This window comes from Thunnus maccoyii, chromosome 18 (assembly GCF_910596095.1).
Source record: "Thunnus maccoyii chromosome 18, fThuMac1.1, whole genome shotgun sequence".
NCBI lineage: Eukaryota > Metazoa > Chordata > Actinopteri > Scombriformes > Scombridae > Thunnus > Thunnus maccoyii.
This window is the reverse complement of record NC_056550.1, coordinates 16,391,573-16,407,570: the sequence shown is the minus strand read 5'-3', so window position 1 is coordinate 16,407,570 and position 15,998 is coordinate 16,391,573. Positions and strand designations below refer to the sequence as shown.

Sequence of the window (15,998 nt, the reverse complement as noted above, 5' to 3'; positions counted from 1 at the left end):
AGAATTATCCAACTTTTACAGGCTGAAAGCACAGGCTCCAGTGTGGACCCACAGGGGCCAGTAGAGTACATGGAGACTCAGCAGAGCGGAAAGGACTCAACTGCAAGACAAACCTCAGATGCTGACAAGGGAAGTAAAGATGGCATTAAGGAGAACACAGAATCCAGCACCCGAGCTGACCCGCCACCCAAAAGGTTAAGTTCTCTCAGATGGTTGTACACATTTTCTTTTGATCACCTTTGTCAGTTTAAATTCTGTGCACAATATTCACTATTTCTAAATTGATATTTTTGGTTTTCAGGCTGACCAGGAGTAAGACCATTGCTGTTCGTGACAGACTCACAATTTACTTTCATGCAGTTCTCTCAAAGGATTTCAAATTTGATCCGAAAGAAGATCGTATCTTCATCAGGGCGGGGTCTCGCATCGGGAAATGGGAAGAAAATACAGTTGAGCTGTCTGTGACCAGGTACTTATTCTTGAATGAATAGTTAATGAAACTCATATAGTGGCTTAATGTATGGGCGCATCAAACTATAATACATAACAAATAATTCTCCAAAATTCAGTTTTTATGTTTAACATTAATGTTTGGTAAAAAACTTAATTTTCCTTTTGTTGATTTGTAAAACGTACACTTTTCCCTATGCAATCATACATACTATGTTACTTGCTTGTGGACAAATACACTTTTACTACATCTCAGATCCTCAGTTCAGGGTAAAGCTGCAGCCCATACTGGCAGAGGGGGGATTTGCTCAGGCTGTTAATGTGTGCATGGACAAACTGGGCTGCTCTTAATTTCCTGTCTCACTGACTTTCAACCATGTAAATTTGACTTTATTTTTCTTTTCACACAGGGATTTTGGAGAACATGGGTTTCTGGTCGAAGGCAGTCTGCAGACAATAAAAAATGATGCTGAATCTGTGTCGATACCATACAAATACATTGTCTACAATAATAAAAAGGGCAAATATGAGTATGAGTACATATACAAACTGGATTCTACACACCACACTACCAACAGATGCTTGTTTGTGAAGCCCCACCTCGTCAATGATGACGGTAAATGTAACCTTCACTTCCAGCTGTAACTATATTTGGCAGCATCTAAACATTATATTAATATTATTATTAAATTTCTGTTATGTTTATTTATTTGTTTATTTTGTAACAGGGGACTGGCATCAATATGATGACATCATCTGTGCAGAGCCATCAAAGAACATGCTCAAACGCTTCAAAGAAACCATTAAAGAAACCATCTGGCCTGAACAAAGGAGGGATCTGATTCAAGGCAGAGAGATTGCAGGGAAAATAATGCTGGAGACCATATTTGATCTTCTCAGGTCATGGACTGATACCAACTTGAAGAGTTTTCTGACCCAACTGAATCAGTTCTTCCAGACTTATGGGGAGCCTTTTGTTTATGAGGAGAGGCATAAGAAATGGGATGCCTTAAACTATGGAAAAGATGATGTGAGATCATAATCTTCACTCAGTAGCATTATATTTGAAACACCCAGATAAAGTAATCGCACATAACCTCTTTTTTTCTGTTTGATTTTCTAGGTAAGGAGGATGCTGAAGCAATTCATGCTGACAAATGTGATTCCTCAGTTGTCGAAGGACGGAGACGGAAAGAGTCTCTACATTCAGGATCCCATGAGAGCGGGTGTGATAATGCTCCGCGTATGGGTGCAGCATGGTATCAGAATGGATGATGCTGAGCTCTATCGGCTCTGCACTACGCTGTGCCTGCCCAAAAAAAACAAAGATGATTTCCTTCAGTACTGGAAAGATTTTTCTCTGGATGTCGCCATTCTCAAAAAGTAGGTACCTTTTTATCTTTTTAATAATCATCATCGATAAATTAATATTTGCTTTAATGATTTTCTGTTATATTGCTCTTAAAACTGTCCTTGTTGTAGTCTGCCAGAAAACTTGGTATCTCTGATAAAGGCTGTGAAAACAACGGGAATGACCCGGTGGATTCTGGTACTACCGCTCCTCCACCTCCTCAAAGGTACCATAAAGCCCTTTGAGGTACCACGATCTGAAAACTTGAAGTACGGCTTGCCTTGGGCAGGTTTGCAAGGCCTTGACGTGGGTACCTCTTCATACTATACCATGAACAGTCAAAATAAAAAGTAAGAGCCCCTTTGCTTAAGTATAGCTTACACAAACATCTTCCAGTGCTGTTATTTGGAAATGGATGCATGTTACTGTACCTTTTTTGGTTCCTCTCTTGTTCTCAGGGCACTGATGAATCTGATGAAAAGCCACAGTTACTTGATGGAGGTGGATGCACTTGCAGTGCGATCCTGCTTGTACTTGATGTCAATCGATGAACTGGTGGAGTGTAGCATCAACATTAATCCTGAGCTTCTGGACATGCTTCATGTTTTTGTTAATAAGGTTCCTGAGGATATTGGCTACAATTCCTTTGAGGTGAAGTGGAAACACAAGATGAAAGTAATACATTTCAGAATTATTGTACATTTCAGTAAATTAATTAATGTTCATTGATTTTTGTTTTACAGACAGTATCTGACATTCTCTCGCACATCCAAGTCCATCTCATTGAAGAAAAATACAGGTGATGTGCTCTTTTAAATGTAGCTGATTTTTAATTAAATTATAAAGGCATGAAGTCACAGATTATTTATATTTGTTGAATAAAATCTTACTGTGAGGACAATTCACATTTTTAGACATGTTTTGTTTGTTCTATTTTTTTTGTATGACTTGCTGTGCAGATCATGAGCACACTTTTGCATGGAGGAAACATGTTCATTAATTTGATGCTTTAATATTTTATTATTTTTTCTTCATAGTTATTTTACTGAAGCCTATAGGAGAGAGTGCCTGGCAACAGCAGTGAAACTGTTAGAGAAGATCTGCAAAGGAATCAAACCATATAACCAGAACTTCCTTGGTATTCCTGTGACTTGCATGAACCTGGTTGCATCAGTGTCAGACTTTGTTCACTGTAACAAGCAACAGGTATGTGAAGTGAATCATGTTAAGCAATCTGTGTGCATTTAAAACAGTATTAAGTCTTGCTAATCTCAAATACTAACAATTCACATTTAGGAGACTCAAGAAGGGGAAAGAGAGCTGCAATATGCAAAAGGCATGGTGATCTCTCAGGCGATGGTCATCATGAGAGACTGGATCAGCCGGTCCTTCAGACAAAGTTTGCTCAACAGGGGTCTGTCATCTCTATACCGGGTTGAGGGCACTGTGGAGATTGAAGTGAGTAGTTTTGTCATATTTACTAATTGGAATACAAAATATATAGATGGATCCTCACAACCCATCATAGGCTGAGAATGCTGGAAAATATGGCTTTAATTATTTGTGTTTTACAGATGTGGAACAACATAATCTCCATCCACTTTAAGGACGAGGATTGCACAAAAGAGTGGAGACAAACGTTCACTATGGATTTTGAGGGCAAGTACAAACAGGTATGTGATACATCTTTTCACTGTATTTTTTGGTTAAACTATGAAATATTGAATATTGTTTATGTGTGGTTTTAGGAATCTCCTTTGGATCAAATTGAATTCTACTGCACAAAGATGGAGGAACTCAGTGATTCCCATCCACATGTTTCTGCCAGTATTGAGAAGTGTGCTCTTGAGGCTGTTGGGTCTTTGTGTCAGGTATGAAGACTTCTCATTTACTTTTAGCATTTAAGTACATTAAATGCATAGTTTAGAATAACCTAAGCCATATTTAAGAATAATCACGTTTGTATGAAACAAGCAAAAACTAGTGAATTCCAAATTAAAGCTCCTAAACATGCAGTTTGGAGAATTCTCTTATTTAGAAAGAAAAGGGAATTGTGTGATTCACAGGATTTCTGCGTGTATTTAAGATATACACAGTAATGTTTATTGCTATTTTACCTCATATACAGAACAAGTCTGAGGGCAAACTATTTGAGAGGCTCAAGATAACTTGGAAGTTTGGGAAACTCATCTCAACCATTATCCAAAAATCCTGGCCAAGGGATCGTCAAGGAAAATATCAGGAAGATGAAGAAGTTGTCATTCAGCACCTCCTCTCCTGGACTGCCGCCAAAGACATTTTCCAACTACACGGTATCTACTCAGAACAATATTGATCAGTGAAAAACATGCATACCCCAAACAGTACAATTCTGTACGGTAGGGAAGAAGATAATCATAAAATAAAAATAAAAGTAAAAAAGAGGGTGACACCCTGCCATGATCTCTAATTTATAAGAGCAAACTGGGCCTCAGTTCATGACTTCATGGCAGAAGTTAAGCAATTTAATATTTGCTGATGTAATTTCTGTCATTGCAGGCGCAGAGGAAAAGCTGATTGAGAAGCTCTCTCAAGATGCCAGAGACAGAATTGCTATAGCAATATCATCATTCACAGCCATCAAAAATCAAGTTATTAATGGAAACATTAACATCAACCTGCTCAATATCATTTTGAAGAGGAAAGATGCCTTCCTAGAACTGCTGAAGATCGGTAACAACAATCATCAGATTTCTCAACATTTAATGATTAATAACTCCAGAACATGTGAATTTCACATGGCCTTCCAACGGCCTAATATGATAAACATACTAAGATGCATGTGGGATTTGTCATTAACAGATTGCCTCTCTGAGAATGAACGTTACAAGGATAATACCAAAATGAAGAGGCTGTTACAGCGCAGACAAGATGAAGTTGAAGCAGTGTACCATGAAAAGGAGCTGATAGATGTCTTCTTAACAATGAGCCACAAACTTGAGGAACATATGACAGGTATGAAGGTCATGTCAGGAGAATGAGTCAGTTTGATTTGATCATACAGTTGCAGCAAATTTAACATCTTCATATTTGATTTCAATGATAGTTGATATTGCTGACATGGAAGAGAGACAGAAGGTCAAAATTGAGGTCATGCACCTGGATAATTTCATGGAGGTCCACCCATTTGACCAACTGCCCTCTCCAATGGCTGGTGTTGTCACCTACTTCAGTCTGGAGGAAGAAATCAGAGACATGGCAGAGGTCTTGTACACATTCAGAGACAGTTATATATTCAAAGTGTGCTGGGAGAAACAAGCCAGATTTATGGCCACAGAGGAAATGGAAGACGAGGATTGTGATAAGCATGAATTAGCAGACATTATGGCAACACCCGAAATGATACATAATGACATTTTCATGCCTTGCTTTGCTGATTACAAAGACATCTACACTTGTCTGAAGAATGGCAGTATAAGGCTTGAGAAGGTCAACCAGATCTTCAAAGTGTACAAGGGCAAGTATGAAGAGCTTGCACAGGACCTGGACATCATGTGCAGAGTTGATAATTCGACTGACAAACAGTGGATCCACAGAAGAGTTCAACAGATCGAGCAGTATCATGAGCTCCATCTAGCTGTGGCATCAGCTCAAATTATCATGAAGGTCAAAGAGACGCTTTGTCTTCAAGGGGACTTCAGAGTTCTGGAGACACTTACAGAAGTTGTAAGTGGCATTAACTTTGAACAAAGTATATCACACCCAAAACTATTATGCCTTGTGTGAAACTTCTTCAGTCTAAAAATAAGCCTCTTTACACCACATTTGTATGAAGGTACTGTGTTTGAAGCTATTCAGAAGTTGCAATGTTAACTTTTGACTTTCCTCTCCCTTCAGAATGATGCAGACTTTCAGCAAGAGCATCTCAGTCGGATTGACAATGATTTGATGCAGGCAAAGATGGTTCTGGTGGACATCACTGAGCCCCGCAGACTTTGCTTAAATGAGCTGGGACTCAGAGGACTCTTTGTGAGATGGGTAAAGGATGCACTTGAAGGTAAAAATAGTTGCTATTTACTCTAGTTGAACCAAGTAACACCAATGTATTTTAGTGCTCTTTCAGTCAAATCACATAATAAATGTTATTTATTTTCAGATATCAATGAGCTGAAGGTGTTTGTTGACCTGGCCTCCATCTCTGCGGGAGAGAATGACATGGATGTGGATCGTGTGGCTTGCTTCCATGATGCTGTCCTGGGCTACTCTTCCATGCTGTATGAGCTCAAACCAGACTCAGATTTTCATGCCTTCAAAGAGGTGCTAAAGAAGCTCTGGAGAGCTTTGGAGAATGACAGCAACCTACCAAAAAAACTAGTAAGAGGACATCTTTCTAATACTACAACTAAAAATACTGCACCATGATTGATCACAATTCAGCTGTGGATCTGAAGATGATCCTCAATTTTTTAACTTACATTGAGGGCGAGTAATTGATATGTCAATGCCACTTTGACGCAGTCAGTTGGTGATGCTTGATGGACATTAAATCACTCAGATGGTTTTGGGTTTGGGTTTTGGGTTTTTGGTTCACTTCTTCTCTTCAACATTTGTCTGGGTATTTTGTGCAATGTTTAACTAGAGAAGACTCCAAACATTGAGGAATTGTTTTATAGCTATACAAACAGAATTTACTAATTCCTTACTGGTTAAGAATTTGCTGAGGGCAATATCTCTGAAATACATTGATAATAGACAATAGAAAGAGTTAATTGCAAACTCTACACACTCACATAAATGTTAGTGTCATACAGTCAGGGTACTTGGGTTAAACCTAACCCTAATCCCACGAAACAGAAAATTAATATTGAACAGCACATTTGAGAATGCTGTCTTCTTTTGTAGCGGGACAGCGCACGCCATTTGGAATGGCTGAAGACTGTGAAGGAAAGTCATGGGTCAGTGGAGCTGTCTTCTCTCTCATTAGCATCAGCCATCAACAACAAGGGTATCTACCTGATCAGTGCACAAAATGTAAAAAAGGTAAATAAAGTCAAAGATGATTGCAGTATGAATATAGTGGCTTTAAATGTTCCTACAAAGTTATGCATGACTGTGTATTTCCATTTTTCAATCTAGTTGAGTCTTGACACCATCCTGAAGGTGCAGATTCCAGAGGACCATGATGAGGGCCAGCAGATGCGCTCCTATTCCCTTGAGGATCTTCGGGAGCTACAGAACAAACTCATGCTAATGTCTGGGAAAGGGGATCAGGGACAGAATGAAGTTGATCACTTTGCAGAGGTATTTCTAAATATTTCCTTTTATTCTGTTAACATAATAATGCTACTAATACTGCTACTACTACTTAAATATTTACTACTACTAATAAGTATCATATTATGAAATGTTTTGTACAATGTTTTCTATTATTAAAGGTGCATCAAATTGTTTAAAAGATTAACTGACACCTCAGTAATAATGAAATAATAAGAATTATAATAAAATAAAAAGAATAATAAATTCTGGCAAGACAATCAAACCAACAGAGCTTACTGGACCCTTTCCCAGCATGCTTTTGGTAAAAACATTTGACAACGCCACTTAGTCATTTGGTTGTTGAAGAATATATTAGTTACGAATAGTCATTGTGTATAGTTAAAATGTGTTGTAATGAGATAAGCTATACAAAGGTATACAAATGATGTCCATGAATACAAAATAAAGATCTTGCAGATTTGAACAGCAGATAGAGCTGAGTTTAATTCATTTAAGGATCTTCATCAGATTTGAAAAGGACAGAGCATGTTCAACAGTTGACATGGTTGTACTTTCCAATGTGCTGAATGCTTCCTAAATATACTGTACATACAAAAATGCATGAACAGTTGCATCTGACTGTTTGTATTTTTTCAGGTTTTTGCCAGTGTTCAAAGACTAGCTGAAGCATTCATTGCCCTCTACACTGCTGGGAATCCTCTGTTCAGACACTGGGAAGCCCATATCAACTGTGGTATTATGATGGACTTGGGAGGGTTAGGGAGTGTTCTTGTGGAGGGGAGCATAGAGGAGCAGCTTCCTGAACTTTGCAGGAAAATGGAGAAATGCCTGGACTACTGGATGGATTTTGTGGACAAACAGAGATCCCAACATTACTATTTGAACTATTATACAGCTGAACAGATTGTCTACTTATGCAGCAAGCTTACTCAGCAAAATGTCAGCAATGTGGAGGAACAAGTTCTCATGATGCTCTCCTTCATCAAGCCAAATTGCACCACCTCGGACTTGAGGCAAGTCTGGCATGCACTCCAGTATGAAATCCTCACCAAACCACAAGAGCAAAATAAGGACATTGAGTTTCAGACCTTTGTTGTGGTGCAAACAAGTGAGCTGGGAGATCCAGACTTCACTAGCGAATTGGATCCTATGCCAAGTCTTATGGAACAAGCAAATGGTTTACAGAAATTTGATCTAATGTGGAATGCTTATATGAAAGACATGAAGAATTTTCTTCCACACATTCTTGACATAAAAAGTCTTGGAAGACTTTTGGAAATACTGGCCAACAAAGAAGATCAAACTGAAGAAGACATTTCTGATGAGAACATTGGGAATGTCATAAAGAGACAGCTACCTAAAGGCTTGGTCACTGGAAATCCAAACCTCATTGTTTGCCCATATGATGAGGTCTTGACATCCTGCATCTCCATTTACATGAGTAGCGAGGATGAGACACTTCCCACCTATGATGAAGTCCTCCTGTGCAACCCCTCAACACCTTACGAACAGGTGGAGCTATTCCTCAGACGTTGTCTCAGCACAGGCTACAGTGGACAGAAGATATACTCTCTACTGTATGGGGACCTGCTTACTTATGAAGTGAGCTCTAAAGTTGAGAACTTTTTTCAACGAATGAAAATGCAGAGCAGGAAGGACTACAGCCTTGTTATCATCTGCAGCTCAGAAAGAGAGCATGCCTACCTTCCATCAGCCTTCAGCCAATACAGATTGCACATTGTTCCCCAAGAGCCATTGGTGAGGATCCAGAGGTATCTCCACAAACACTACGTGGTCCCAGCCGATCAATGCAGTGCTGCAGCTGCATTCAAAGACCGCCTGTGTGTTGGAGTTGTCTCATCCAAAAGGGCTGGTGTTGGTGCGTATATATGTACCTGACTATTTCAAATTGTTAAATTGCACTGATGGTGAATATGTCACTTCCAAGGTTGTTTATTCTTGTCATGATGACATTTTTTTCACAATTTCAGGTAAATCTCTCTACATCAGAAGACTCTATGAAAAACTGAGGCACTCAACCAAAAAGCCCTCAATGATGAAATGTATTCGCTTGATTGAACCTAATGTAGATGAGGATGCCATCCTTCAGTCTCTGTTGAACACCCCCAGAGAGAGAGAACTTACAATGTTCCATTTTGATGTCACATCATCGGTAATAATGAATCTCAATGTGAAGTTAATGCTTTTTAAAAAGACATATCTCAACACCTTACATACAGTGTTAATAGATTGTTTTTTCTGTATTTAAAAAGGTGCAGAAAGGCCTCAATGAGTTACTTTTCAAATTGTTGATTCTACACTATCTGATGGACTCTGAGGGAAATATGTGGAAGAGCAGTGACAGGCAGCTGTATGTCATAGAGATTTTAGAACCAACTGTCAAGCCAACCAGAAATGCTTCACGGCAGGTAAGAGTTTGGCACTAGCACTAATGCACTAATCATTTGTCATTTGATTTTAAACCTATGCTTACCCTTAGTTGTGTTTTCATCTCTGATTTCTTCATAGGCTCAAACTGTGAACAGCTCATTCACAGATGTGTTCCCAAATATTTTCTGCCGACCACCTAAAGAAGTGTTGATGCTAGAGATGAGGAAACAAGAAGATCCCACCATTGTGAGCAACGAAGACCCACTGATGGATGACGAAGAATTCAGAAGTGCAGCCTTTCAACGACCATACCAGTATCTCAAACGGTTTCATAACCACAGTGATCTTGATGTTTTCACATATCAGGGTGTTGAAGGGTCACACGTGGAATGTCTACAGATGCTTCTCATGTACTGCGGCATTATGGACCCATCATGGGCAGAACTGAGAAATTTCGCATGGTTCCTTAACCTGCAGTTAAAAGACTGTGAGACATCTGTTTTTTGTGATGCCACTTTCACTGGGGATACGTTAACTGGATTCAAAACCTTTGTCGTGGATTTCATGATTCTGATGGCAAAGGACTTTGCCACTCCATCACTCAGCATCTCTGACCAGAGTCCTGGCAGGCTGCAGATGGACCTGACTGGTGTCCGAGATGAAGACTTGGCCCCTTTTCTGATTAGGAAGAGATGGGAAACAGAATCACATCCATACATCTTCTTTAATGATGACCATGTGTCCATGACCTTCATTGGTTTTCATCTTCAGCCCAGTGAACAGAACTCTGTTGACGCCATTGAGCCCACTTCTGGAAGGGTGATAAAAAAGAACGTAATGACAAGGGCATTGTATGAAGGCCTAAAGCTACAGAGAGTCCCTTTCAACATTGACTTTGATCGCCTTCCTAGAGGGGAGAAAATAGAGCGAATCTGCAATGTTCTTGGTATCCAGTGGCCTCTTGACCCTGATGAAACATATGAGCTTACAACTGACAACATACTGAAGATGCTGGCAATCCATATGCGGTTCAGGTGTGGCATCCCTGTCATCATCATGGGAGAGACAGGGTGTGGTAAGACACGGCTCATCAAATTTCTTTGTGAGTTGCAGAGGAGTGGAGTGGCCACTGAGAACATGAAACTGGTCAAGGTACATGGAGGGACAACTTCAGAGATGATTTACACCAAAGTCAGAGAAGCAGAAGCCATTGCTTCTATCAACAAACAAGACTATGGATTTGACTCTGTTCTGTTCTTTGATGAAGCCAACACTACAGAGGCCATCAGCAGTATTAAGGAGGTCCTCTGTGACAAGACAGTCAAGGGGGAAAGTGTGGCACCCAACCATGGTTTGCAGATCATAGCAGCATGCAACCCTTACCGAAAGCACACGGATGAGATGATTAAGAGGTTAGAATCTGCTGGCCTTGGGTACCGTGTTCGAGCTGAAGAGACAGATGAAAAGCTAGGCTCTATCCCTCTCCGCCAGCTAGTGTATAGAGTTCAGGCCTTGCCACCAAGCATGATCCCTCTGGTGTGGGACTTTGGACAGTTAAATGATCACACAGAGAAAATATACATCCAGCAGATTGTGCGAAGAGTGATTGAAAATAAAGAGATCAATCAAAGTTACATCAAGTGGATCACTGATGTTCTTTCAGCTTCCCAGAAGTATATGCGGACAAGAAAAGATGAATGTAGCTTTGTCAGCCTGAGAGATGTTGAGCGCTGCATGCAGGCTTTTGTTTGGTTCTTTGACAACCATGCCATGTTTTTTGCAGAGCTTGAAAAATCTGAGAGACAGCCTGAGGTCAGAGACCCTGTGCTATGGTCTCTAGTCATGGCCATAGGAGTGTGCTACCATGCCTGCTTAGAAAATAAGGATAAATACAGACAGAAAATCAGCAGAAGCCTACCAGCAGCATACAGCCCAGCAAAGGTAATGCAGGAAATCTCACTCATGCAGGATTTACTCTTGAGCGGTGTGCCAATGGGGGATACTATTGCAAGAAACAGTGCCCTCAAGGAGAATGTCTTCATGATGGTTCTCTGCATTGAGCTAAGAATCCCTCTCTTTTTAGTGGGAAAACCTGGAAGTTCAAAATCTCTGTCTAAAACTCTGGTGGCAGATGCAATGCAGGGCCAAGCCGCTCATTCTGACCTCTACAAAATGCTTAAACAGATCCATTTGGTGTCCTTCCAGTGTAGCCCTCACTCAACACCAGAAGGCATCATTAATACATTCAAGCAATGCGGACGCTTCCAGGAAGGAAAAAACCTGGATGAATACATTTCAGTTGTGGTCCTTGATGAGATTGGGCTTGCTGAGGACTCCCCAAAGATGCCACTGAAAACCCTTCACCCACTGCTAGAGGAGGGATGCATTGATGATGAGCCACTGCCACACAAAAAGGTGGGATTCATTGGCATCTCCAACTGGGCTTTAGACCCTGCAAAGATGAACAGAGGCATCTTTGTGTCCCGCGGTGACCCTGATCAGAAGGAACTCATAGAGAGTGCTAAAGGCATATGCTCATCTGATGCGATGGTTTTGGAGAAGGTCAGTGATTTCTTCCAACCCTTTGCAAGAGCCTATTTGAAGATCTGCCGCAAGCAAGGCAAAGGCTTTTTTGGCCTACGTGACTATTACAGCTTGATTAAGATGATTTTTGCAGTGGCCAAAGCTTCTCAACGGAAGCCCACTGCAGAGGAGATTGTGAAGGCAGTGTTGAGAAATTTCAGTGGCAGGGATGATGTGGACGTAGTCAGTGTCTTCACCAAAAGACTGCAGATTGCACCCAACCTGGAGAACATCAGTGCCATTGAGTTTGTGAGAGAAAACATTCAGGCAGTGGGGCAAGAGGAAGAATGTCGCTACTTACTGGTGCTCACAAAAAACTATGCAGCCCTACAGATCCTGCAGCAATCCTTCTTTTCAGAAAGTGGTCAACCAGAAATAATCTTTGGATCCAGCTTCCCAAAAGACCAAGAGTATACCCAAATCTGCCGCAACATCAACCGAGTAAAGATCTGCATGGAGACAGGTGAAACTGTTGTGCTCCTAAACTTGCAGAACCTCTATGAAAGTCTCTACGATGCTCTAAACCAATATTATGTCTATTTGGGAGGACAGAAATATGTGGATCTTGGACTGGGAACCCACCGTGTCAAATGTAGGGTGCACAAAGACTTCAGGCTAATTGTCATTGAGGAAAGAGAGGTGGTCTACAAACAATTCCCAATACCTCTCATCAACAGGCTGGAGAAACATTACCTGGACATCCACACTGTCCTTAAAACTGAGCAGAAGAGGATGGTGGATGAATTGGAGAGATGGATCAGACTCTTTGTGTCTCTCAGTGGTCAACATGCAGCAGCAGCTCAGACATACAAGTACCAACCTCCAGACGTCTTTGTTGGCTACCACTCAGACACATGTGCTTCTGTGATTCTTCAAGTAATAGAGAAGCAGAGTGACAGTTTGGAAATCTCAGATCCCAAGAGGAGAGCACTTGATGAGGCTAAACTCATACTGCTCAAATGTGCTACACCAGACTCAGTGGTGCGATTGGACTGTACAGGCCTCCCCAAAGTGGAGAGTGAATATCTGGCCAGGGTCTACTTTGAAGAGCAGAATAACATCTGTTTAGCTGACTTCATACTTGCTCACGCAAGGCAGGAAGTACATTGTTGTGCCACCTTCACAGAGGTAATTGTAAAGTTATCATACAATACCAGTTTCAAATATATCCTGTAGTCATAAGTCCTTTTTAATTGTAATTTGTACAATTTCATAGGTTACTACGTTCTCCAGACTTTTGACGGCATCTGACTTGGAACCACTGGAGCGAATGTTGCAAAGTATTGAGCTTCTCTCACTCCAGCAGTTTGACACAGAGCACTCCTTCCTGAAGAAGATCAGGTTTGTTGATATAATGGAGAATATATAATTTAAATTTTAAATTACATTTTATAACAGTTACGGTTTATTGCCTCAAACTTGTTGGCATTCTTACACAAATTCCAGAAAGACTAATAAATAAAGCTATGGAAATATATACTTAACTTATATATAGAAACCAGAAAAAAAAGATACTTTGTCATGAGGGCAATTATATACTTTATAATTTACAGTTTAATTAGATTGTTTAAAACAATTCTGATTGTCTGACATTTGTATTGATGTATATAGTGTATGTCTAGACAAGCACTGAAGATTCTGTTTTCTCATAGGAACTTCCTCACAGCTGAAAATGGAAGCAGTAGCGCTGGACCCTGCAACAAGATCCTTGTCATTCAGTGTGATTTTGATGAAGCCACCCATAGTGCCAATCTTATTGCATCTGCAAAGTAGGTCGAACATTTCCTGTTAGGCATGCATTAGTGTGTGGTTTTGCCATATTGACTTTTTCTGTTCATTTTTAGGTATTCCTCCATAAATGAAATCAACAAGATAACTCAGGAGAACATTGGAAGCAAGGTGTTTGTCTACTTTATCACCAGACTGCCAAGAATGGAAGGAGGGACTTCCTATGTTGGCTTTCATGGAGGTAAGTATTACAACTTTTGCAATCAGTTTTTTATTATTGTTCGAAGAGTAATCTGATGACATTTTAACATCTACAGGCCCCTGGAGATCAGTTCACATTGATGACCTCAGACGATCAAACGATATTGTTTCAGACATCAAAGCCTTGCAAAACATGACAATTAGTCAAATGTTTAAAACAAAGATGAGTCAGCCTGAAGGTAACTGATTGCTCAATATTTGACAGCAAATTATAATTTCATCAGTATCCAGTGTCTTTACAGTGAAGTCTTTCACGGCATTGAATTACAAAATTCTTTTGTACAGCCATGGAGGTGGATGATATGTACACTGGTGATGAACAGGCGGAAGCAGAGTCAGAGGAAAATGTGAGTATATGCAGCATATATTTAAAACATTTGCTGTTGTAGGAAAACCTCAAATTTACATTATATCGTTTTCTGACTTTAACTGAACATCTGAACTTGACGTATGTGCACAACAGCTGTGTGTCATTTTATTCTGCATTACTTGTGACACTAGTTCCTGACCAGTATGTTCTCCTGCTGCAGGGCTGGGATAATGTTCTGGACACCACAGCACTGGTGCGAAGCTGTGTGCAGAGTGCAGTAGGCATGCTGAGGGACCAGGTGGAAAGTGGCTTCCGAAGTACTCAGAGAGTTGAGATCTTACTGACACTTCTCAGTGACAATGATGAAATGAAAGGTACTAACAACAGTTTTTTTTTCAGCACTTTATGTTACAACAGTTGCAGCGCTCATTTTGTTATTTAACTCTTGGCAGGTGAATTTCTGCAAACTGTGAAGAGACATCTTCACTCATTGCTGGCGATTCATGATGGCAACACCTTCTCATCCATCAAAAGCAACTGGGTCATTAAGGAGGCCTCGAACATTGATGCCTTGCAAGAAGGTGGTACATTCAGGTGAGTGCTATAGCTGCAGAGTACAAAATTTCTATGTTTGCCTATAGATTTTTTTCAACAGCTATTTTAACTTTTTCTTGGCCATGACAGGCACACCTTATGGAAGCGTATTCAGGCTGTGGTCGTCCCCATCTTGGCACAACTGGTTTCAGTCATTGACCGTGACCAAAACTTGGACATCTTGCTTGATAGTAACTGCAGTCAATCTGTAAAGAGGCTGTGGTTAGACATCTTTGGCAATGAGAAGTTGCTGGAAATCCCACACCTAACAGTGGACCACAAGTAAGTGGTGGTAATAATGTAAATAATTGTTGGAGTTATGTAAATAACTCCAACAATTATAATGTAATAAATAATGTAATACCTTTCAGACCTTGCTACTCTTTATTAAAAATGTTTAACTTTAATTTTTTTATTCACTCTAATTTTAATTTATTGTAAATTTATTTCTTTTAACCTGACCAAGTGAAGAATTCTAATCTGCATGTACCGTGCTTGTGCAAATGGCAATGAAGGCTCTTAAATCTTGAATCTAATACTGCACTTTGAACACAATAAAGGGTACCAGTTTCCAATAAATATCTCTTTTTACTGTTTGTTATTTTCTCCTCATGTATCTCTGTGTATTTCTCTTTCACAGCTCTGAGACAAGAACAATCCTTGTACAGAACTACATTGCCCAAGACAGGAACTTAAGCTGCAGCATGCCTTTCAGTTGGAGGATCAGGGACTACCTAGAGGAGCTCTGGGTTCATGCGCTTCAGCATGAAGGTAATACATGCCTGTTAGTAGGCTCTGTCACTGCTGTGATGTTGCTGTGCCTTTGACTTTTTTATTAACCCAATATGTCTGTTGATAGACCGCACTCACCAAGAGTTTGAGGAGTTCTTTTGGAAGACGCCATTGGGCCGATACATTGCGAAAGCAGACCCAGAGATGCAGACAGAGTTTTTCCTCCGCTACCTACAGGATTTTGTCTCCATGACAATGAACGTGACTTGTCAACAAGATTTGCAGGTTGATATTCTGTCAAAGCCACTGAATTTTAAAGACACATCTGTTTACTTTTGTGTG

General features: G+C 40.2%; 1 protein-coding gene across 1 annotated transcript in view; it reads left to right on the top strand.

Moving 5' to 3' along the window:
• Nucleotides 1-15,998, top strand: part of rnf213a (ring finger protein 213a) — a 33,548-nt gene that overhangs the window by 5,159 nt on the left and 12,391 nt on the right. The window contains exons 5-38 of the mRNA XM_042391863.1: nucleotides 22-194; nucleotides 302-469; nucleotides 861-1,066; nucleotides 1,179-1,480; nucleotides 1,574-1,833; nucleotides 1,933-2,151; nucleotides 2,260-2,452; nucleotides 2,545-2,600; nucleotides 2,839-3,007; nucleotides 3,098-3,259; nucleotides 3,376-3,474; nucleotides 3,550-3,672; nucleotides 3,930-4,113; nucleotides 4,340-4,513; nucleotides 4,643-4,795; nucleotides 4,887-5,506; nucleotides 5,678-5,837; nucleotides 5,937-6,154; nucleotides 6,683-6,820; nucleotides 6,917-7,081; nucleotides 7,694-8,936; nucleotides 9,049-9,230; nucleotides 9,331-9,486; nucleotides 9,587-13,159; nucleotides 13,248-13,372; nucleotides 13,684-13,800; nucleotides 13,876-14,000; nucleotides 14,077-14,199; nucleotides 14,306-14,367; nucleotides 14,551-14,704; nucleotides 14,783-14,924; nucleotides 15,015-15,206; nucleotides 15,565-15,695; nucleotides 15,784-15,941. Coding sequence (XP_042247797.1) covers nucleotides 22-194; nucleotides 302-469; nucleotides 861-1,066; nucleotides 1,179-1,480; nucleotides 1,574-1,833; nucleotides 1,933-2,151; nucleotides 2,260-2,452; nucleotides 2,545-2,600; nucleotides 2,839-3,007; nucleotides 3,098-3,259; nucleotides 3,376-3,474; nucleotides 3,550-3,672; nucleotides 3,930-4,113; nucleotides 4,340-4,513; nucleotides 4,643-4,795; nucleotides 4,887-5,506; nucleotides 5,678-5,837; nucleotides 5,937-6,154; nucleotides 6,683-6,820; nucleotides 6,917-7,081; nucleotides 7,694-8,936; nucleotides 9,049-9,230; nucleotides 9,331-9,486; nucleotides 9,587-13,159; nucleotides 13,248-13,372; nucleotides 13,684-13,800; nucleotides 13,876-14,000; nucleotides 14,077-14,199; nucleotides 14,306-14,367; nucleotides 14,551-14,704; nucleotides 14,783-14,924; nucleotides 15,015-15,206; nucleotides 15,565-15,695; nucleotides 15,784-15,941 — 10,425 coding nt within the window. The remainder of the gene's footprint in view (nucleotides 1-21; nucleotides 195-301; nucleotides 470-860; nucleotides 1,067-1,178; nucleotides 1,481-1,573; nucleotides 1,834-1,932; nucleotides 2,152-2,259; nucleotides 2,453-2,544; nucleotides 2,601-2,838; nucleotides 3,008-3,097; nucleotides 3,260-3,375; nucleotides 3,475-3,549; nucleotides 3,673-3,929; nucleotides 4,114-4,339; nucleotides 4,514-4,642; nucleotides 4,796-4,886; nucleotides 5,507-5,677; nucleotides 5,838-5,936; nucleotides 6,155-6,682; nucleotides 6,821-6,916; nucleotides 7,082-7,693; nucleotides 8,937-9,048; nucleotides 9,231-9,330; nucleotides 9,487-9,586; nucleotides 13,160-13,247; nucleotides 13,373-13,683; nucleotides 13,801-13,875; nucleotides 14,001-14,076; nucleotides 14,200-14,305; nucleotides 14,368-14,550; nucleotides 14,705-14,782; nucleotides 14,925-15,014; nucleotides 15,207-15,564; nucleotides 15,696-15,783; nucleotides 15,942-15,998) is intronic.